Here is a 23,861-nt window from a genome sequence, read left to right on the forward strand (position 1 = left end):
AATCTGCATCTTTTTTTCTGCTTAAGCAAAAATTATTATTAATTTGATAATCATATATTATAATTATATAATATATATAAAATAATTATAAATTTTGAGTCGGTTACTCAAACACCGACTAGTTAGATTATTTATAGGATTTATAAATCTGATTTGCTGCAAGCCAATGAGACCATCATAGCTAATAATCTTATGGTATGTTTTCTTATCTGATATGTTACGAAATTCCAAAGAATCTCACGTTTTCAAAACCTGAAGACATGATTCAGCTTGAGCAGAATCCAGGAATAAGATGATGTAAATCTTCTGTGAGGGTTGTAGTGTAAGCAAGATGCAGACCTTGTGAAGTTCATGTGAAGCAAAAGGCCCAAAGACTCCCAAGATCAGGGAAGGGCTATTTTTCTGGAATTATTATAACGCATACTAAGTATTTTCAGTAATCTCTTAAAATAAGCCAAAATAAAGCACTGACCCAAGGACGTGAAATTTTATCTTCCCTTTGCAACAAAGAAACAGTGGTGGAAACGACTCATGTCGTTAAAGGCAAGATGAGGTGACCACTGCACAAAATCACAGGTAGCCTAAATGAGCACAGCATTTCCAGGGAGTCTGAGAGTTCTGGTATGAGTGAATACTGGAAAAATAATGCAAGTTTGCCATCCCATAATTGGCATGACAGTAAAATACTAATCCCTGTGTATCTGAAAGCTCGAATCCTTTGGATTTCTGATGGAAGACTAGGTCAGAATTTTAGGAAATTTCATATCCCACTGACATACTAGATAAAATCATACTATGTATTTGCAGACTGTCACAGTTATTAAAAAACCAAACCAAACAAAAAGCCATTCCAATAATATTCAGATTAAAGAATTCCAAACAAATAATGTCTGTAACAAAAAATGTTCAAAACTTATATGAAATTAATTTAAAAATATTTTGCTAATGTTATTTAGTCAGCAGTGGAAATACAAATATTTTTACCAAAAAACCTGGCCTTATAGGAGAGAATTAATAAGTGCAGCAATTGTAGCCATTTCAGTTTTTCCTTACCTCATCAGATCCTGGACTAAATTCATATCCAATTGCGTAACATTTGAAACCATAAAAACAAGCCTTTTCATCTTTCACATAGTCTGATGCAGTCTCCAGAGAAAAAAGAGCTTCATTTCCTTATAGGAAGTAAAAGGATACATAAATTTAAAAAAAAAAAAAAAATTAATATTTCTATTTTTGTACATTTCTTCTACATGAGCATATATGAAACCCAGGCTTTATATGTAACAAATAAAGTAAAACCATGAATAACACAGATCAACACTTCAAACAAGAAACCTAATATAAACATAACCAATTGATATACAACCAATGGCTCATAATGAACTCTTAACAGCTTGGATGAAGACAGTTTTCCAACTTTGTTTTCTAAGATAATTTTGCACAAAATTCAAACTTTCTTTCATTATTGTAATAATTCACATCACTAGAAATTATTGCAGTATCTATTTATTACCTGGCAATACTAATACCATGGTAGGCCATCCTGAAGATCCAGAGAATTTTTTCAGTTCTATCCATGAATTAAGGTTTTCATGAACAGAAGTATGCTTTGGTCCAAATCCCAGACTCTGTGCAATTCTGACAGGAATTAGTAAACGAAGAACATCCTCTGATTGAGCAGTGCCACACTGAGTGTCAAACTCTATTGTTATCCACCTGACACATTCAGGAAAAGTCACCTAAAACAAAACAATAGCCTAATTATGTGCAAGTTTTGGGGGTTGTTGTGGTTTTTTTACATTTATTTCTTCATTTCTATTTGGTTTTAACTCTTTAGGCTATGAATGATTCAATTATGTAATTCTGTACAGTTGTTTTGATATGCTTTAGATTAACATTAACCTAATTTATTCTTTGAAATTCAGATATACCTGAAATGCTTTACACCTTACATGTATTATAACTTATGTTCAGATTAAATATGTGCACTTACGATACCATTTGTGATTGTTTTTAAGAACTCTGCACAGGATCATTAAACAAAACAACCACAGACTACTACAAACATTTAACTTTCAAATACCTTTTAAAATGCAAACCTCAACAAACACATTCAATATCTGTTTTGTGCAATCCTAGAAAAGTACACAGCAGCTGAATCACACTTGTGAAGATGGCCTGCAGTATGGTAGCATATAGCTACAGAAATTCAAAAGCAGTAACAACTAAGCCTAAGGCTTCAGATGAGCTCCATAAACTTTTAGAACAATAATAAGCATCATTGCATCAGGAAGATCATATGACAACTACATTTTCTGCAGTGGATGTCTCACAGGACAAGCAAGTGGAATAGTAATTAATGACCTACTCCAGCTCTTACTTGATTCCAGGTTTGCTACCTCTGGATTTACAGTCGTGGAATCAATGAGACTGCAGAACTCACTATTTCAAGAACTGAAATACGGGATTTATCTCTCAGGCATGTCATTTATGCCTCAGCGCTCTACTCAACTAGAAAAAACACCCTTTCTCTATTGACATTGAGGAAAATCTAGTTTTACTGCAATAGTCATCCATGTAAGGCGGAATAAATCCTACTCAGAGTGACTTAACACAGTTAAGACTTCAGAGACTTCTGCAATGCCAAATCATGGTCCAAGTGAAAGTAATTAATGAAGAATTTAAATTGGCAGACCAACAATAGCCAGCATAGGGATCCCTACACTATAATGCATATTAATTTGACTAGAATTGACGTTGGGTATTTTTACAAAGCATTGTTTTAGCATTAGATAAGAAAGTCTGAGATATGATTAGATAATGTAAACATAAAGACTTCTAACTGTACAGATTGTAGAAGTTGGAGCAAAGAAACTGTGCATGACAGTAGGAAAATCTAAGACTGAGCAAATTTAGGGACTTACAGTACATACCTGCATTAGAGGGTTAAAATTACACTAGTTTCCGCTACACTTACTGGACAAACAGAGGTTTCTCCACAAAGCAGTACAGTAATAATATAGGAAACTGTCTCCTATATTAGACAATATGAATTGTCATCCATAGCAACAATTTTTCAGATAGTAAATGTTGACGAAACAAAACCCACATGTCAAAAGCTTTTAAGAAACTCCATGCACACTTAGAAATGGTGCTTACCTTATAGTGCGTAACACAGGCAGGTTTATAGGGATGCTCACTTTCTACAACAGCATAGTGATTGGAGGTAGTACAAGCTGAAAGCCCTTGCTCCGGTTGGTTTCCGGTGGTGCTGTCTGTAGACTGATTTGGGTTAAAAGCTGGAGGGGCATATTTCTGATTCAGAACTGCCACAGAAGGAAGTAATTGTTGTACTAGGCCAAAGACCTCAACAGCAACCTGTAACATAACACCACATGCAATAAAGTATTACTTATGACTGGATGAAAACAATACTCACAAACTTACAGTTCTCTACAATAGGCGTTCTGGATATTCTCAGAATATCACTACTACAATTCATTCACTCATTTTCCAATTCTGCATCTACACAATCCTGACAGAAAAAGCATCACTACATTAATCTCAAATACTCCTCTTGGAGACTTGCGAAAGCTGAAACAAAAATCTGTACACATCTGCGAGATACCTGCACTAAAACACCTTCTACTAAAAAGCTGTAACATTAACAAACAATAAGCATGAGTTTACAGAAAGCAAATACCATACCGAAGTCATAGTCCAGTTATAATGTTGTTATAAAACAAAGTAATATTGTTGTTTCCAAATATTCAACATATTTTAATGCATGTAGTGTTAAGCATCGCATTGTTCCCTGTAGTCTTTATGATGTTTTCAAAGGAGAGGAACACTTCTAAAGCAAAACACTTGGTTCTAAACACCAGTTAATCACAGTAACAAGGTAACTGAAATTTGAAACTATTTTTAATGAAATGAATCTGCTAGATTTTAAATGGCCACTCCTCTTTACTTCCCCTTGGAAGAGAAGTCAGAAGAGAGCTTACAGTTCGTGAAAAAGCAGTAAAAGGTAATAGCATCCACTACCTACGGATTAGTGACATTTGTAAATCTGATAACAGATTTCAAGAGTGTTCCAGACCAAGCACATGGAAGAATGCTATGCCACTGAAAAGTAAGGTTATTTTTATTTATAGCTGACATCTTCCCATCTCTAAATTTGATAGAAATAATCTGAATTTAATGAGCAGCTACCACTGCTTTGGATGTTTACTGTAAAAATAGAATTTACGTAGTATAAAAAACATTTCATCCCACCAATATTCATCAATGAGTCATAAATGCAGATCCTTCTAACTTCTTGTCTTTTCCTACTGTTAAAGCCTGTCATCCTTCCCTCTGCTTCCTTAAGGTATTTTTTTCATAATGTCTTAAATTTAAGTTAAAAAAAAAAAGTAATTTTAAAAACATGACATGTTTTTAGAATTTTTGACTCTTGGAAAATTCATAATGGGTCATGTGGTCAAATATAAACCACTAATTCATAAAATCATAAGAAATCAAGATGTTCAGATTTTCAGAGTAAACCTTTTCCTTGTATAACATTCTTAAATTTCTTCAGTAATTTCTGTTGAGGAGCATACCTTGGGAATAGCTGCTGCTACTGGTCCTATGTAGGCTATTATGAGGGGAAGCAGCATTGAAAACAGACTGGAAGAGCTGAGTAGTTCTGGAATGTCTTCAGCTAAACAAAGATAATTACAACACAGGTATTATTAATAAATGCACCATGGTTCAAAACACACCTTATTCTTCTGGTTTGCTTCTTATGAGTTAAACTTCTAGTTTCTACACTAGTTTTTACTTTGAATTATTTTCATTATCTAGGCATTGTCAAATTCTAAACGTGCAAAGTTCACCTGAGATAAACATGCCATTATATACACTTCTCTGTTAAAAAATTTCCTCCTCTTAGAGCATAATTTTATTCCATTCTTTGTCATTTTGTGAAGCTGTGTTCATACTTTCTATGGTATAAAAGCTAGCACAACAAGCTCTTCCCGGCCCTCCAAATCAATTTCTATAGCACTGTGTAATATTCTGGACATTTTGACTAAAATGGCTGAAGATGGTAGCTTAAAACCATTCAGTTTTAAGGCTAATGTCTACATTTCTCAAAAATGGATGTTTAAGTGCTTATAAATGCATTACATTCACCAGTCTTCCTGATTACCACCACTGTGCAAAACATGCAATAAAATTTGGAACTGACCGATCATAGCATATCTTTTGGAAATAAAGAACTTATCAGCTTTAATATGATACTTGCTAAATTGATGAGCAAATTTATACAAGGTATCTGCCTATGATATCTCAAGTGCAACTCTGACTTAGAAAGTTACTCACAGTTTGATACCTACAGGAATGAAAGGTTAGAAAAATATTCTTTGGAAAGCAAAAGAGAAATATCACAATTTTTGTATCACTGATATTATACTATTATCGCTTGCTATCAAAGAAAGAAGTTTTGAAAAGTAAATTTTGAAAGTAATTTTTCAAAAGCCTTACCATCTACAGCAAGAGCCCTGTGCAACAGGTCTTTGGCTGCTCGTACAACAGCGCTCACGACAGAAAGAGCCCTGCTACAATTTTTATCTTCTTCATTAGCTTTGTTCAAAAGCTGTGATTGCAGATCTCCATCATACTCACTCCTGGATGGTGGATTAAGTCAAAATAAGTTCACAAAATACAAAATTATATTCAAAAAACATGACCGACTGATTTTTGGCATAGAATAAGTAAAACAATTAATTTATGATACAGCAATAAAGGAAACAAAGAAACCACAGAGGATATTTTGGAGGCAATGTCTCAGTGTTAGCCCTTTGCAATCATTTTATTTTTATCTGGTAGAAAATATGAAAAGCATTTTTCTGAAACGTTTCTTTTGACTAGATGCCTTTCAAATCACAGAAATGTTATTAATTCCTATGCTCTTCCAAGCCCAATCACCTATCTTGATAAAAACAGAATAATACTAAATGCGTCACAGAAACAAGTAAAACTCTTTCAATGGATATTTCTGCTGTATCATAACAGGGAAAAATATTCTCCCTCCCTATTCTAAAGATTAATTTTGGTTTTGAAATACAATCTTAGACTTACCCTTGACAAACAATTTTTTCTTTGAAATCCAGTCTGTATGTCAAATTAGGTTCTCCTAAACAACATTATGCACAAAACTATTTCAATAAGGTATATAAAAATTCTGGTTTGATTTGCTTTTTCAAAGCAGTCAAATGATAATTATAAACTAATTCAAGCCCTCAATATGATGGTGATTAAGCCTTGGCATAGACAACCGAAATCACTTAGTCTACATGTAAAACAAAATTTCCCATCCTCTTCTGGATTTCTTATGTTTGTCCAGAAAGATCTGATCTTTCAAAACATTATTCCAGAACATTAAGATTCCAGAACTGGCACCTCAGAATGCTCAAAAACTTTACTGGGAGCAGTTCAGTGCACAACAAGGATACCTATCCTTCTCTATGACTTAAATTAACCACTCTTACAAAAAGATTTTTTTTTTTTTTTTTGTCAATGTGTCCTAGAATTGCAGTTTTACTGTCAGCCTCAAGCCTTTTTAATTGGAATCTATTAATGACTGACAGTGGGTGCAATTGCAACTGGGTACTTTTCCAACAAATCCTTCCAAAACATTTCTGCCCTTATCAGAAGTGCATTAACACACTTCTTTTGGTATGGCCTTTCTTGGCATTTGCATAAGCAATAATTCTACTTGTATTTGAGCATTCTTCAAACAAAATCGAGCGTGAATCTTACAACCTCTGTTCTATAATAGCTGACTGAACATTTGTTCCTTTACTGTAGACAAATCAAAACCTGAAGTCATTATATATCAAACTGGGAACCCTCAAATTGACCAGGTCCATAACTATAGTCATCCATCAGATAACATTTAAGTTTCTGTTGTCCAAGCAAACTTCAAAAGACATTGTGATTACAGGCAGCAGTCTGCAAATTTTCCAAACAAAACTTAATTTATTCTGTAGCAGTTCTGAGTTGTGCCATTATGGTCCTTCAAAAGCTTCTTAGAATTTTATCACAGTTGAAACAAAAAAAACTGAGACTGTTCGGATCTGAAGACAGCACTTTGGTGTGGTTTTTTGCCATACATTAGCTTATCATTAAGTTAGAATGCCTTACAGCTTCCATTTACTGAAGTTTTATGTATTTTGCTTTTCTGAAATCAAAGAAATTGTTATTTGTCCTTTATTCCCTCTTTTGCTTATATAGAAGCAGAAACAGGAGTGGGAATAAATGTCTTCCTTGTCTTCTTTCCTCCTTTTTATATAATATGATACTTCATGATTATGACACTTCATAATAAAATCCCTCCTAATGCTGGAGGAATTCCCTAAACACAGTTGTCCAAGATTCCAGGAGACTAAATCAACAAAAGTATCATGATATGCACCACTGTAATTCCATTCTTTGATAAACAATTACTGTTACTACTGACAAGCTGGGTCTTCGAGTACAGCCAATCTCATGTTTTAAAAAAGTTTAGAACTAGCCTGTATCTTGAAATATACTGTTACAATAATTTTGCTGGCAACTTTATTTCTTCATATTTTAGCTCCTTTAAAACTTTCTTAAGAGCAACATGTTCTTGTGACTATTAGTCCAAAATACATCACTTGTTGTAGCATTACTTATTTTATCCTCTTCATCTTTTATTAGGTAGGTATATCTCACACATAATTAAATATCAAAGTAAATTACTATTCCTTGCTCCTTTTATTCCTTGGATCTACTGTTGATCAGCCTTTTATGACAAAAATTGAGATTTGAGTAAAAGGCGTGACACATTTTGAGAATCATGTCTTCATACATATCAGGGTAAGCACCTCAAAAAGGAAAGCAATGCTTTCTGCAAAAGCATTACCTTAAGTGAATTCCTACTATCATCCTGAAAAGCTAAAATAAAGCTTCCCTGCAGGACAGTCAGATGTTTCAGCTGATTTTCTTCGGGCAGTTGCAATTTCTCTTTTTATACCTTTGAACTCTACAGTAAGAGAGGAGACAGTTCCTATATAAACAGACCTTGCTTCACTACATGATGCAATCCTTTCTGGCAGCAGAGGAAGGAACTGAACGAAATCAGAGAGAGAAACATTCCAGTGAGTAGTCTCTCAAAAATCTCTTAGGTTATAGAAAAAAACAGAGATTGAAGTAGTGCATCTTACCAGTCCCCCATATTACAGCTTTAAAGTAGTAGACAATGGACCTTGTAATAGAGGTCAACCATCACATTATTTGCCAAGTCAAAAGAAAGAGAACCTAAAACAAGACTGGAGGAGGCACCAGTAACAACTGGTGTCCCAAAAACTGTCTTCACTAAACAACTTAAGTCTGAAACTACACTGGAAGAACACAATACCACTGTTAAAGAAGCTCTTTCCTTAAACACACTCCAGATGTATTTATTTCTGTTACTTCTCAAAAACAGATGTGGTATAATAGCACTATGAGGGTTTTATTCACTTTTCTTAGAAATGGATCATGACAACACACGAACCTGTAATAAAGAATCTGTGGAATTTGTCCTCGCGTTTGGTTTGTGCCATTACTGCTCAGACTACATGTACTAAATGTAAATGTTACACCATCTGGACACTGAACTGTGGTCATTCCTCCATCTCCATTGGCAGTCCGGCTTCCATAATTCCTCAAACGAACTGCGTATTTCACATTTTCCTTAAAAAGGAGAGCCAAAAATAGTACACAGTATAAAACAAGTTTGTAAGTTAGGCTTCATGGTATTACGAAAGCTATTATTTTACATTAATACTGGAGAGTCTGAAAAGTCCTTCAAAACACTTTACAAAAGAAATTAACTGAAAAAGATCCAGCATTGAACAAAAGTCAAAGCTGTTCCGTATTCCCAAATTATGGACCATAACTTAAGTAAAATATTACTACTAATTACTTGAAGAGTGACCAGGTACCCAAGAAAATTAGCTACCAAATTGCACACAAAAACGTTTCACATTCAATAATATTCTAAAATTACTAAGCAATCACAATCTATCTTATGCTGTTACAAAAATTAAGATTTAATTTCTTTTTGCTGCCAGGATTTGAACTTTTCAGTTACAGGGTGAAACTGAGACTTTATAAAGCAAACATATCAAGATCAACTTGTAAATGTGTACACAAAAAACAATTTACATTGAACGTTCTGATTTTTGTTATCTAAAGAAGTCATATGAAACCTACAGATGTGCACTTCTTTTATTTACCTTCAGTGGCACGACTTTGTCAAGTCTGATTTCAGCTATGTCACTGGGAGAATCATCTGTGGTGTAAGTCCCTTTAACCAACTCTAAAGATGTCCATCTATGAGAATGAGTTGAATCTCCAGTATGATCACTCTGATTCAAAGAAACAAAGTCATTTTAATACATTTATAATGTAAATACATGACACATTCACACAATTGTGCAAGTTATGTTTTCCTGCATAAATTGTTACACACAGCATTACAAATAAAACAAAGCTGAAACACCTGTTCAGAGTCAACAGCAAAGCCTTTCTGCTAAAAAGGAAATTAGTGAGCAGAGAGGTTAATTTCCCATAGCAACCTATGCTTGCCCTTTGGAAGGGATTAGAACAGTTGGTTAAAGTAAACAACTGGGTGTAAAAGAACAGAGGTTTTTATTCATTACAAGAACACACAATACAGTTTTATGCTTCTTCTAAGAGAGTACTTCAACAACACATGAAACATCTGTAGCTACAGCCTGACCACGCTGGTAGGCTACCTCTGTCTTCAATTTTTGGTTTAAAATGTTTTAACTTGGTCTCCTTTATTTCACTATTTCCTTCACAGTTTGCAGAGAGATAACTGGTACTATTTAGCTCCAGGAAGTGAAAAGCCCACTATACTTCAAATATTATTTGTAATAAAGTAAGACTTCAAGACCATAACCAAGATAAGGACACTACTGGATATGGTATGTAGCTTGCAATACCACAAAAATCACCACCACAAGCAAACCAAAAAACCCTACTACCAGTGCACTGTTTTACTGGTAGCCTGGACTTTATAACAATATTACAATATTACTTTGTAAAACATATTATGAAAAACTCTGAGGTTACTTTTGTTCAAATTGTTTTCTCAAATGCAGTACTTACATCATCAACTAATACCTCCAACTCATATTCATGAATTCCTCCTCCACCATAAACAGAAAATCCTACTACAACTACACCAGGTTTGTCGACAGAGAAACATATTGCATCAGGGGATCCATTCCCAGTATTCCAGCTTCTTCCCTGACTTGTTTTAGTGAATCGGTTTGGAGTGGATTTGACAGAGTGGAGAGAGTTCAGCCCATCAACCTGTAGAAAGTTAAATACAATCACCAGAAAAAATTAACCGCTAAATGTTAGACAACTTTGCTTAATTAAAGTTAAGTGAATTAAATTACCAGATTTTCAACTGGGTAAATTTTAAAAGTCAACTGATAAAACATAGAAGATGCCACTACTGGGTCTTCTATTCAGTATCAACTAAAAAGAAAAAAGTAAATATAATTTCTGGTAACTGGGAATTAACTAGGAATAATTAGGAATCCGATTCCTATTTTTTTCAAGTATTTAAATATATATTTTATAGGATGAATTAGCACAACATATAGCTTAACTGTGCTTCAAGAAGAGCTAGGTATTTCTGCCTTAGGTAAGGTCAAGAGTAAGAGAGGACAGATACAGATCTTACGTAATAGTAAAAACATCTTTAATCAAGATGCTATCAAAAGCTCAGTTCTTTCTGTGAAAAAAGTCTGCTGATAGTACAGAGACAGTGACTTCTCTTTAATAAAATCAAATACATTTCCATCATTTAACGATGTTATAGCCTCATGAAAGGGAACTTCTGTGTGTGATTATGAATCTCTGGATTTTGAGAAGTTGAACGCAGTACCACTCTGAATTTCAAATGCAAAGCAAATAAACTGGAAAAAGTCTAATGATATAGACAAATATAGTACATATATAATATTGAATATATAAAGGAAGGTATGTGTAAGGATTATCTTACATATAAAGGAGGAAGACACAATGCATAAACAAAAAACGTTATAAATTCTGACCCATAATCAAAAGCAGATAGGATTAGAACATGAGGCACCCATGATACCATGAGAGACACAGAGATGCTCAGGTATGTGGCCCTGCCTCCAGTGAGCATCAAACAAATATATTTTGAGTGTATACATGCAGAGACATGCATGGAAAAAGAGAAGCACTCAAAAAAAATTGCCATTTTGTAAACAATTTGAAGTATTCTGCAGCCATAATGAAGTAGCTAATTATCAACAGTACTTCCCTAATACAGTGAATACATGCTTTTAAATTTATGTTAAATATCTGAAAGCTACTGAGGACTGAGAATTCCAGCATCTGTGAAAGATCTGCACACCTATACAATTCCTGCCACAGCCTCTATCACATTCATAATATACTTGTCCTGAAAGACTTCTAGTAATGACAGAAGCTTTACCTCAGATCCTAATGCCGATGCTGTAAGCTCACTCACAATACTAGCAAGCAACCCACAGGTATTAGAAACCAGATGTGAAGAGAAAAGTTCATTTTCTCTTCTAAGGCTGTTCCGTACTGGTAAAACAACAATGACCAACATCTTTTCCAGCACCTCCCGAAAGCTTGTCATCCCTGAAACATTTTCTTCGCTCTGCATTATGAAGAGAAAAATGACAAATGACATTGTTCTTACTTAAAAAAAAACCCCACATTGATTTTCACACATTATAAGCATTAGGTAATTGAAAAATCTGTGACTTCTTAAAAATAAGAAACGTCTAGAGGGTAAAAAAAAATAAAATTAAAAATTCTCAAAGCTATCATAGTATATATTCCTTTGTCAAAACCTGATTAATATTTTTAATTTCCAGAATGAGGTGGCATCGACTTTGTTTATTGCATTGGAATGATATATAGGTATCCTTATAAGGAGAGAGCTTTTCTTACAGCCCTCCTTGCCAATACTATCTATAAGCATATGTTAGAATACAACAGATATATAGCTACCTATGGAACTCTTCAGGTCATTTTCTTCTCCGTTGTCTAAAAGGAAACTCAGAAGCTTTTTGGCTTTCATGTTAGCAAAGAGAATTTTCTATGCAAACAGGTAAGGTAAAACCAGTGGTGGGATTCTAATAAAACCAGTTGTTCTTTACTGAATGAAGACTGTGAAACAAATCTAAGCTTAGACATCTACTGTGTCTTCTACTTAGCAGTGACACCCACTATTTTTCAAAACAGTTATCCATACTGAAAGTCATTCCCAATAAGGAAAAATAAAATCAGCTCTACTGATGCAAATCAAAGGGTTGTCTTTCTCACCATTTTGTCTCCCCAAAATATCCAAGTAGTGAACAGATAGGGAAGACAATCAGGTCAAGCAAACCTGTACAGATACCTGCACAGAACTCTTTCTATCTTTAGCAGTTAAGAGGCAGCTGTACCCAAGACAGAAATATTATCTTTGCATTTAATAGCTTTTGGTGATTTTTTTTCTTCATTGATTTGTGCAGATGCTTTCTAAGTCTGTGAAAGCTTTTAGCATAATAATGGCCTGCAGGAATATGTTGCACAGCTTAACTGTGTATTTTATGAAGAACAGCAATCTTCTGATTGCTGAACTTACCTTTTGCCAAGGTCTCTGGTTGCTCAAAACTTTTGGTATTGGAAGACTCAACAATTATCCTTTATTTACCTTTCATGCATCATTCATAATTTCATAAGATCATACCCCTCTTGCCTTCTAAAGTGAAGAATACCGTTTAGTAGTGCCATATCTTTGATTATCATCTTTACCTTTTTCATTCCTGTAAATCTATTCTGGAATAACAGAACTGCAAAAACACAGCATTTGAGAGCCCTTGATTAGGAAATTGTTTAATAACCTTTGATAGAACTATATGAACTAGGCTTCCCTTGTCCACCTGCTTGTTGACTCCTTTAAAAACTCCAGTTTGAGACATGACTTTTTATTACCAAAGCTGTGTTGACTCTTCCTTGAAACACTGAATCTATCCACATGTTCATTCTTGTGATGATGTGAAAAGCTGAAAAACTGTTGCAGGAAACACTATGCAACGGAAGACAATTCCAAACTGTATTTCTGCCAATTTAATATTCCAAAATAAATAAGAATAACTTTTGCTCAGACATTCTCCAAACAAGAAATAATTGGAATATTTCAGACCAAAAGATGAAAACTGGATAAAATAATAAGTTTCTGAAAAAAGCCTTTTAGAAAGAAAACACTCAGGCAAATTCAGCTACATCCTTATAAAGCTAAAACTTCAACTTACATAACTGCTTTTTGTTGTAAAGTAAAACAAGTTGTGAGATTTTTAGAATATATCCTAACCTGACTAAGTTTTTCCATGTGTGCAACCAAAAGAGGAAAACGATGGGCCAGAGCAGAGTCATTCTCAGTGCTGACTTGTTTAACCATTGATCGCAGCAACGCCTCTCCATCATAAGCAATCGGAAAGATAGAGGTCAGTTTTACTGAAGTATGGCAGAGAGCAGACATAACAGCAGCAAGAAGCCGGCTACTGGAGGTTTTGAAGTTTGCTTCCTGAATGTCCTAAAAACATAAAAAGAAATTAATAGAATGGCACCGTTGCATTCAGAGTAAATGAGGGAGAAACTACTTTTGAAAGGAACTTTCCAGTTTTATAGTAATTATAAAATTAATTTAGAGAAAGAATTTCATTTACTGTTAGCTTTCCTGTGAATTTTACATTATCTTCTCTCAGGAGCTTCCATTTAGATCTTTTAAATTGGAGTAATTAAATCTTGTTGGTTGACATGTTTTAAAATAATAAACCCATTTAAAATTACTTTTGAAATCATGGCACCCTTTGAAGACAAAGCACTTATTATAATTAATCAACCAATTTAATTAGAATTATATAGTAAAGAACTGATTCTTCTTTCAATTTTTATATGCTAAATGACTTTTCATGCAAAGAAGCAAATTGTTTACATCTCACTGCAATCAAAGCAAGCAACTACACTGTTTAGATGTGGGATGCTCATTCACAATAAGCAAGATACTTAGAAGAAAGTTGTTGATTATAGAATAATATTGCCAGTTTCCCATGTACTTTGCTGGATCAGAGCACTGTTGTAATATTTAATAATGAGAAATTACTCAAGTATTAGTGATGAGTACAAAAAATGCCACATGTATGCTCCTAAGCAACGTGCAGCAAGAGTAATCAGATATAAGGCATGGCCTCAACACTGAAAAAGCAGGTGCTGACAGTTACCAGCACCACACATTTTCTTCACTGTCCCAGAGAGAGACAGAAGTTCCTAGGCTCTTGTTGAACTTGGACACTTTTTAAAAAAAACAACTAAACCAAAACCCAATTATTAAAAAAAACAACCCACAGCAGAATTCAAGTTGCAAACCAGGATAAACACAAAAAAGGAATAAAGGTTTTAAATACTGCTTGGCTTCTCTTTGAGCAAAAGGGCAAGCTAAGGTGTAATATTTACTTGTGCCATTTTAATGTACCTGGTCCAAACAATTCAGCAAGTCACAAAGACATGCCCACTGGAGAGCCGGTGTTGGATAAAACGAATGAAAGCAAGCTGTGAATGTATTGTGGCACTCCTGAAGAACAGCTTCTAAAAGACTGAGAGGCTGACTGAGATATCCTTGTGGATCGTTGTCCAACTTCACCATGCAATGATCAACTCCTTCAGATAAAATTTTTCTCAGCAAGGTCCTAGTTTTTCCAATGCAATCTGCTAGTTTGCTGGTTTCTTCTACAACTGCCTTAGCTGTAGCTAGGTTACACAAAGAGGAGTGTCAAATGTACAATAAATGGAACATTTTCATATTAAAATGCACATTTTACATGCAAATAAAACAACTAGAATTTAGCAACATTGATGCATCTATATTCAGAGAAGTTAATTTCAAAAGGAAAACAGTGAAAGGTGTTAAACTACAGCGAAGAAACCTGAACATCAGGAAACTTCCAATTTTCTGGTCTTTCATAATATATACTGCATTTTAATATGAGCGTTGTTAAACTACAGGCATGAGAAACAGATACTGTCTTTCAAATTTAAATTGTGCTCAACACCAAAGCAGCTACTATGTACAGAAATGGGAAAAAAGAAGATACAAATAGTCCAGAACTCCTCAACTGTCAAGCCAAACAAGAGATTAACTTTAAAATACACACAAGTTACAGCGTAAACATGTGGTGTTGGATGCTTGGTTATGCAGATAATTGCAAATATCCCATTTCTGACAGAAAGTCTTTTAATTGCTCCAATAAAACCACCTGTATAAACAATTTCATCTTACAGCATATCCTACATGAATACTTAAATCAAATTTTGAATGTCCTGTAGATTATTATTTGCTGATAAATACGGAACAAGTGAATTAAGAGGAATACCTGATATTGGATATATTTCACAGGTGTAGACCCTCAGCAACCTCAGGCAGCAAGTGCCCACAAAACGTAACCTTTCTAAATCCAAAAGAGTAGCAGTGTATTGGAATCCTTTAAGTCCACGAAGTTCTTCAACTCCCAGCACCAGTGTTGTCCAGCTCCAGTGAAGAATGCTCAATAAAGATTCAAAGCATTCCTATTTCAGGGTATGAAGGATACAGAAGACAGATTTTGTGTTAGAAACAAAAAATGAACTTTCAGCATCAGTATAAGATGAAAAGCAAATAGCATCCATACCCACGTTTATTATGAAAACATATTTATGTCTATACACATCTACCATACAACACACAAATCCTATTTGCTTGAGAATAAAAAAGAGCACTGAGAATTTAGGGAACACTTCACTGTAATACCATGCTAAAAGCAGTTTATAACATATGTTATAATATTATGTGTGTGGAAGCCTCAGTTATTTAAAAACAACTGTATTCACCTGTAATACAGATTTTTCAGTAAATTTTACTTGCTTCCTCTGCTTATCAATAGCATAATACCTACACTTTTAACAGAATACATTCATGTCATAATAGTCAAGACTTATCAGGGCTGTCTTTGCTTTGTTTTTAAACAGTTATGATCTGCAAGATCATGGGAACCATATCACATTTACAGTATTTCAAAGTTCAACAGAAGCACATAATAGTCCACAAGAAATTTGAGGATTTAAAAAGTTTTGTTTGTCCAAAAATTTGTTTCTACTATTATTAAATGTGGTTGATAGTTTCATAAAGTTGCACCTCAGAAGGCAAACTACAAGTATTTGGTATCAAATACCTTCAAGCTGCAGGTATACCTTCAAGCTGCAACAATCAAGCTGATTGTTCAAAGTTAGTTATAAAATGCCTAATGCTCCAGAAAGCCAAAACTCTCCTCTTATCCCAATTCAGATTCATGGTGAGGGATAACAGCAGCAAGATAACAAAGAGGGAGGATACAATGTGAAATATTAAAAGCCATAGGAGTTCATAGCTTAATACAAGTATTTTTAAGCAAACATATATTAAGAGTAGCTATTAATACGTTGATAATATGATTACTAAAAATGCAAATCATGGAGACAATACATTTCTAGAAGAAACCTGAACAGGAGAAGATCATCCTGATCATTAGAGAATACTGAAGAAATGGAGAATACATAAATGAGAGAAAGCAAGCTGGTAAAGAAAATTGGACTGCCAGTGTCCATATGGAGGCAATAACTTCAATGTAACTATCAGTTGAGAACACTGATGGTACATGTAATGCAGTATAAAATATAAACCAGGACGGAACTGAAAATAAAATAATCATTGCTTGTAACAGATAAGGAGGGGACTGTACTTCAAAAACATGAAGATGCAATTGGCCTTATCCTGCATGGTAATATTGCATTTCAACTTAATGCAGTATTCCTCAAAATTTGACTAATCTCCTTGTAGTGTGAAGAACTGCAGAGTATCTTCTATTAATAGTTGCAGTTCACTGTGCCTATTAATACTCCTTACTTCAGCTTATCAAAGTTTAATTAAATGCTATCTGGTCCTCAATGTATATTGGAATACATCCAAGGGGAAGATGAATCTCACCAATGACTAATTAAGAACAGTAATTTAAAAGCCATGGAAGAGAGCATATAGTAAAGCTCCCTCAAAACTCTAAAAAGCCTGCTAATATTAATTTCTTGTCAGGGACTAAGGCTTGTATGTTGAACACAACCAGTAAGTACGAACTCAACCCCACACCCCCCTAAAAAATCCCAAAACTAAGTAGCTCAACCTTGTAAACAAATGCATTTCTAGGCCCTCATCCTCAGGTCAATACCAACCTTAGCTTAGCTTTAAGTTTACATCTGAAATCTTCAGAAAAAGTAAAAAAATACAATATTCTATATATCAGTGCACCTAACTTCTGCTTGATAAAGCAGACAGAAAAAAAAAATCATTAGTTATTTCCACATGTATGTCTTTCAGTTTTCTAAGTATGAGTGAACTTGCAGGAAACACAGAAGATTCTTGATAATACTCACCACTGAGACAGTTCTGGCAAAAGATCTCTTTAAAATATGCACAGGTTCACTGGTTTGCTGTTTTCCTTTGGATGCACTGCCATCACTTGTTGGCAGCCTGGAAGAACAATTTAAGAACTGACTTGAAATCTGCACTTTTTACTTTTAGCAGTTTTTACTGTTTGTATTGTTCAAGTGGAACAAAAGCGGAAGAAAAGTTTAAGGTAATTATCCGAAAAATGTTCAATTTCAGCATAACTTCCTCCAGTTCCTAATCATTCTAGACCAGTAATCAAATATCTTGAACTCTGTTCAACTGCCCGAATTGTAACAATTGATAATAAAGTCAAGATTTAATTACATATGAAATTATTACAAGTACTTACTGTATTTCGTCAGATGACATTTTTAAGACTAGAAATGTTATTCCTTAAAGAACACTAGTTTTGTGGAGGTAAAAAACAGGCAGCATCTGTTACTGCAGCACCTCTCCTTTTGTGCCACTCATGGTTCTTCAGCCATATCCTTCCTTCAGAGGCCCCAAGGCTTGTTTGTCTTTGGCTATCTCTCCATAGAAATCACCCAAACGATTAACAGGTTAATGCCAGGACTTTATGTGCATCAGTCAAAGTGAAACCTTCCTCTGGAGAGATAGGGGTCTATGGACACAAAGCTTACCGGCATGAGGGAGCTGTTCTAATAAGGGACCCTGAAAAGGACATGCTTAGAAAGGACATAGCAAGAGAATTGGTATGAAGAAATTCCAAGCTTCAGAATCAACGTGGGGGCGGGGGGGAAATATATATATATATTAAAAAAAATAAAAATCATATCTTGTATACATCTGAGGAAATCTGAAAAATATATTAGCAATACAGTGAAAGAGTTCTTGCTTTTTAAAACAGTTAAATAACAATTATCATGGGAATAATAAATTTATGGTAACTTATTGTAAAGCACAATTTGTTGTGGTTTTTTTCTTCATTAAAATAATCTGTTTGATAGTACACTGCTCCTAAACTGAGGAAGTAAATAGAATACTTCCCAACTAGCAAAAAAAAATGAAGCTTGTTAGATGAAATCATGAGGCTCTACAGAACTCAATGAGAGTCTCAGAACATAATATGTGAAGAATGACTGCAAGAAAAACTGCAAAGAAATAAATGTTGGTATAATGGATTTATTACTTTTTTCAAAGACACTAAGTTTTCCCTACATTTTTCAGGTACTGATTTCCTTAGCTTAATACAATAATAATTTCATGACACATATGCTTACTTCAACAGTGCTTCTGTTTAAAAAACATGTCAATAAATTGTTCCAAATAAAGGGCAAAATATTACCTGTATAGTAACTGCGGGATCTGCCCTGCATTAACATCTGTACCATTATTTGATTTCTTGGAACTTTTAAACTGAAATACAACACTGAAAGAGAAATAATCCAATTATTATTCAAGTAATATTAGATCTCTTCTTTTGCATTAAAAAAATACAGAAAAAAAAAAATATACCCATCATCTGTAGTAATAGAGGCCTGTCCATGAGATCCACAATCACTGCTAGGTCCTGACACTCTTGCCCAGGCTACATACCACCAGCCAGCTTGTAGGAGTACTGGTTCATCAAACATCATTGCATACTTCTCTCTGGGAGAAGTAAATTTTGAAAAAGATAGGTGTGAATTAGTTTTTACATTAATCTTTAACAAATTACACCCTGCTTATAAAAGAAAATAAAAAATTAATGGAATTAAATTATTAATCTCAAGTATCTATATTCAAAATTTTAGAATATTTCATTGAAAAATATTGTAGTAATTAAGAAAATAATTCAGAAGGACTTACAAATGCCTAAGTCTAGCTTGATCTTGCATTTTGAAACAATCAGGTATCAAATGCCAAACAGAGTAAGGATAGATTAAGTTAAATTAACATGCACAAACCCAATTACATTTAATACAAAATACTGCAAATATTAATTATATTCTTTTAACTCAATTTCAGAAATTTTTTGTAAATGCCAAGACCTTATGCAGAAATTCTTAAGAATTACACAGGAATATTTAAGAAAGTAATAGAATATATATTTAGGGGTATAGATACATAAGAATTTACCCTAAAAGAATTAGTCATGGATGATTTGAATGCTAAATTATTTCATAAAAGGGAATGAAAAAGCAGCTAAAACATGTCTAACCCCATCCATATGTACAAAATCTTTCAAGCAATAACTGCTTGTATTCTAACAAGCTGAAGCACAATAACCCTTCTTTTGGTTATGATAATTTCGTTTTGCAATAAGTTTAATGATGAGTTGTTTAATGCAAATACCCATTTGTGCTTGAAAGCATCCTTCGTATAGAAGTATTCAAAAGAGCTGCTTGAACGTTTTGTCTTCTCATCTCAGGAATATGGGATTTGTCCTTGATTTATACAAGAGCAAGTGTGAGATGATTTTTCCTTCTTTTAATTTAGTACCATAATGGCTTGGTGAGATCTTTGGTGTTTTACTACTTTATCCAACACACTTTGTTTGAGTGTAAGTTTTACATCACTTGCTACAAACTTCTAATGACGCAGATCATCTCTGTTGATATGTAAAGTGATTTTAAAATGTGTATGAAGAAAGTAAAAATAAAGATCAAGAAGTAGGTAAGGAAAACATCTTACCTAGCAGCACAATCATATGCTAAGACATCTGTTTCAGCAAGAAGGTCTCCATCAGTCTCATGGTCTCCCCCATCTGGACCCAATTCAAACAACTGGTGGAGTAAGAAAAAAGGTAAAAATACGTCTTAGGTGTCAGAAACCTCAGAATACCGCTTTTTCCTGCCTGGCAATCTGGAAACTGTCTATTACTATTCTTTCCCCTTCCCAAAAATAATAGCTAGTTACTACCACTGACAGGCAAATTCCCATCTGGAAATCAGGATTTTGTAATATCATTAACTGTTAAAAAATAGCAATTGACACTGACCTCCCAGCCTTATGCCCAGATATATTCTTAAGTGGAGAAACTCCCTAAATCTTGCAGGCAAGTCAAATGCAGACCATCTAAAAAGGCAAAGTTGGGCAGAAGGTGCACACTTTCTGTCACAGATCGAAATGCACTGAAGATATACTCAACTTCTCTGGAAAGGGACAGCTTGACTGTTTAGCAGAGCTAGTCAATAGCGTCATAAACATTTGGTGACTAGGACAGATGATAACTTTTTCAAAAGAACTTGGGTTTCTTACTCAGTCAAAAATAATTTCTACAGTTTGATGAGTTTGAAAAAGGACTACAATACATGTCTATGACTCTTGCAAACACCTATTTAATACACAGTTTATCTGTGGTAGGACTGGCAAATCTTATCTTGGCTATAAGCTAATCCTAGACAACCAGAAACAAACTGAAAAAATTACACTACAGTGCTTTCATGGCGTTACTACCTTTAGTATTTAAACATTAGTCATGCTTTTTTTTTGTTAAGTTTCTTGGCTTTCCTTAATCATTTGCAATTCTCAGTCGTGTTAAACTAGAATAAAGTACAATTACTTATTTTGGATCTCCTGTTGTCTTATGCAAATGTTACTGCTAAGCACATGCCATCCATTTCCCTAAAACAAACCTTAATACCTACTTATCTGAAAATAGAAAAAGAAAACTCAATAACCCACTAAATGACAAGTAACAACAATAACATATTCCGAATATACACATCTAACATAAATCTCAGACAGATATTAGATCCTTCATTTACAATGTCTTTCAGGGAGTTTCTGAAATCTTTATTAAATGCAGGAATAGAAGCTACTTATCAGAAACCAGAGTTCTGTCATCACACTGTGTGTTTATGTAAGCTTTTTTATCCAAAGCCAGGTTTATTTATTTATTTATTCAAAATCAGCGCACAGGCTCCAGCCCTAACCATCCTTACATTTGGCACAAAGCGCAGTTAAGTATGTTTGGTGCCATTCACTCTCAGCTGAAGAATCCCAGCTGAGAAGCTATCCAGAGAGCAGCCTGAGAAAGAAGTAGCAGGGACAGTGGGAAGTAAATTGCTCAGCTGGTCCCAAAGGAATTCCAGCTACTGATAAGCACTCTTTTTCTGTTTTTAAGAAGCAGTCCCTCACGTATCCTGACACAGGACGTGATTCTAACTTGAAGCCCACAACACTAACTTTCTGCAGCTGGACCTCTGAGCTTTGCGTAAATAGATCACAGAACCATTCGACCCACTACCATATCTGCTCAAGACACCTGTAAGATGGCATAGCATTTAGTGAAGGTAAGAATGGGCCAATTCTTGACAATTCAGAGTAGTAATTCTCAGATCTGTACTTAACCCACCTTACCTGCATAAGGTTCATTACTTCTGACTGAGAAGCCTTCTTCTAGTTCTACTACTAATGCTTTTAATATACAGTAAACCACTTATTCATCAAGAAATAAAAGTAATCATGGTTTTAGGTGGCATTTCTAAAGTTCTGATTTTGAGACATAACATTGTTTAAAACAAAACCAAAAAACTTACCTTTATTTTAGCAGTGTATTCACCCCTACCTCCAAAAAGACCAAGACCACCTAACAAAATATCCGTATCAGCACAGAAGCGAATAGCTTCTACTGAGTGGGCTGAATAACCCCAGCCTCCTCCATGACCTGCAGAAAAAAACCCAACAAAAATACAGTTAATCTATCTTAGTCGTTATTCCACAAGCCTGATCAGCTTGTGCTATAAAATTTTACTGTGCACATACTTTCAAATCTGTTAACAACACTATAGTCTTCTTTAGAATAAACTTTCATTACTGCTTGAGTCTCTTCTTCTGTATTCGCCACGCCCATTTTTAAGTCCTGCATAGCAGCCAAAGTATCAAGACAACCTAAAAGAAAGCAAAACCAAAAAGAACTCAAAATTTCTTACTGTTGATTATAATCAGTGAAATGGAAATGAATACTAGTTAAAAAGATCAAAGCAACCTGTCTTGTCCCTAAACCACACACACGCTATTGAATATCATTATAGCTTTGATTAGGTCAGGGGTCACTGCTGTAGAATCTCAAAGTTCGCTATTGAAAATTGATTTCATTTAATTTATTCATTTTCCAGAATAACCAAGAAATGTGATTAAATCTGCTTTGCAACTTTTCCAATGGTAAATAAATTGCCATCAACGCCTTCCTTTTTTTTTTTTTCCCCTTTTTACATTTCCTGTATTACCAATAAAGAGTTGAAGCAGTAACTGAATTATGCGCAGATTTGAGAGCCTTCACAAAAGGCATTTTGTTTCACATACATGGGTACCTAACATGCCTTACTCTGACACAAAAAAATACCGTTCAAGTTAAAATTTATCACATCTCTAACACACAATGAAGGGAGCAGGACAAGGAACTGATCACTCATCACGATCAGTGAGTAAGCGAGCTAAAATAACTTCCAAAGCTGTGCTTTGAAGCATTGGGTATAGTTGCATATGGCCAGTTTATACATGAACACAGTGGGATTATTTTTTGTTTTGGTAGGCTTTTTAGAGTACAAAAGGAAATCATATTACTCTTAGTGCTCCATTATACAAAACTGCAAAGAGTAAATTCTAATTTTAGATATTGCATTTACTTTAAAATAAAAATAGCTTATTTAAGAGCACTTTTGTCCTGTCTTTTGGAGACTCCAGGTTAACTTAACAGTACTGACTTTATTCTGCAGACTGTCCAAAAAGATCATCTAGGAAGGTCTCTTACTTTATTATGCTGACCTCTAGTAGCAGGTTCCATCAGAACTCTAAAATCCTCTAGCATCATTAAGATGGCAGAAGATAACTATTTTGATTAAAATTAATGCATATCAGCCAGATCATAAGTGTTAAGAGCAATGGTGAAAGATTACAAAATAGAATTTTAACTCAAAAAAGTCAGAAAGCTGTTAGATTACATTTCATTTATACATTAAGTAATGTTTCTTTATTTCATCTAAGCTTCTGACTCATCAACTATAAATGTATACCTAGAATGTGCAAAGCTGCATGAGATCTGGTGGTTAGAGCTTTGGAACCTGTTGGTAGAGCAAGTTCTGGACTCAAAATACTACACCGGGATTGCATGTCTGGAGCTGAGGGAAGTCTGGAATCGGCAACTACTGCATTGTAACTCCACAGTTCCCTAGCATTTGGTCGAAACCTAGAGCAAGACAAAACAGAGTAAAAAAAAAAACCTTTTTACCTACTAAAAAAAATACAAAAATCTAACTGATAATTAAATTTTATAAGCTATTTAATGTAAAATGTAGATCTGCTAGTACAAACTCTTAAAATTGAA

The 23,861-nt window shown here is 34.3% G+C and overlaps 1 protein-coding gene across 1 annotated transcript in view; it reads right to left on the bottom strand.

Moving 5' to 3' along the window:
* Positions 1-23,861, bottom strand: part of MYCBP2 (MYC binding protein 2) — a 209,121-nt gene that overhangs the window by 90,131 nt on the left and 95,129 nt on the right. Inside the window, exons 23-41 of the mRNA XM_050907348.1 lie at positions 23,551-23,723; positions 22,301-22,426; positions 22,075-22,202; positions 20,225-20,316; positions 19,067-19,201; positions 18,897-18,980; positions 17,575-17,671; positions 15,510-15,702; positions 14,612-14,886; positions 13,451-13,672; positions 11,555-11,746; positions 10,186-10,392; positions 9,288-9,419; positions 8,564-8,742; positions 5,527-5,669; positions 4,602-4,702; positions 3,160-3,378; positions 1,514-1,739; positions 1,054-1,172 (exon numbers count right to left, since the gene is read on the bottom strand). Of these exons, the coding sequence (XP_050763305.1) occupies positions 1,054-1,172; positions 1,514-1,739; positions 3,160-3,378; positions 4,602-4,702; positions 5,527-5,669; positions 8,564-8,742; positions 9,288-9,419; positions 10,186-10,392; positions 11,555-11,746; positions 13,451-13,672; positions 14,612-14,886; positions 15,510-15,702; positions 17,575-17,671; positions 18,897-18,980; positions 19,067-19,201; positions 20,225-20,316; positions 22,075-22,202; positions 22,301-22,426; positions 23,551-23,723 (3,043 nt within the window). The remainder of the gene's footprint in view (positions 1-1,053; positions 1,173-1,513; positions 1,740-3,159; positions 3,379-4,601; positions 4,703-5,526; positions 5,670-8,563; positions 8,743-9,287; positions 9,420-10,185; positions 10,393-11,554; positions 11,747-13,450; positions 13,673-14,611; positions 14,887-15,509; positions 15,703-17,574; positions 17,672-18,896; positions 18,981-19,066; positions 19,202-20,224; positions 20,317-22,074; positions 22,203-22,300; positions 22,427-23,550; positions 23,724-23,861) is intronic.

The sequence above is a fragment of the Gymnogyps californianus genome, chromosome 1 (genome assembly GCF_018139145.2).
Source record: "Gymnogyps californianus isolate 813 chromosome 1, ASM1813914v2, whole genome shotgun sequence".
Lineage (NCBI taxonomy): Eukaryota > Metazoa > Chordata > Aves > Accipitriformes > Cathartidae > Gymnogyps > Gymnogyps californianus.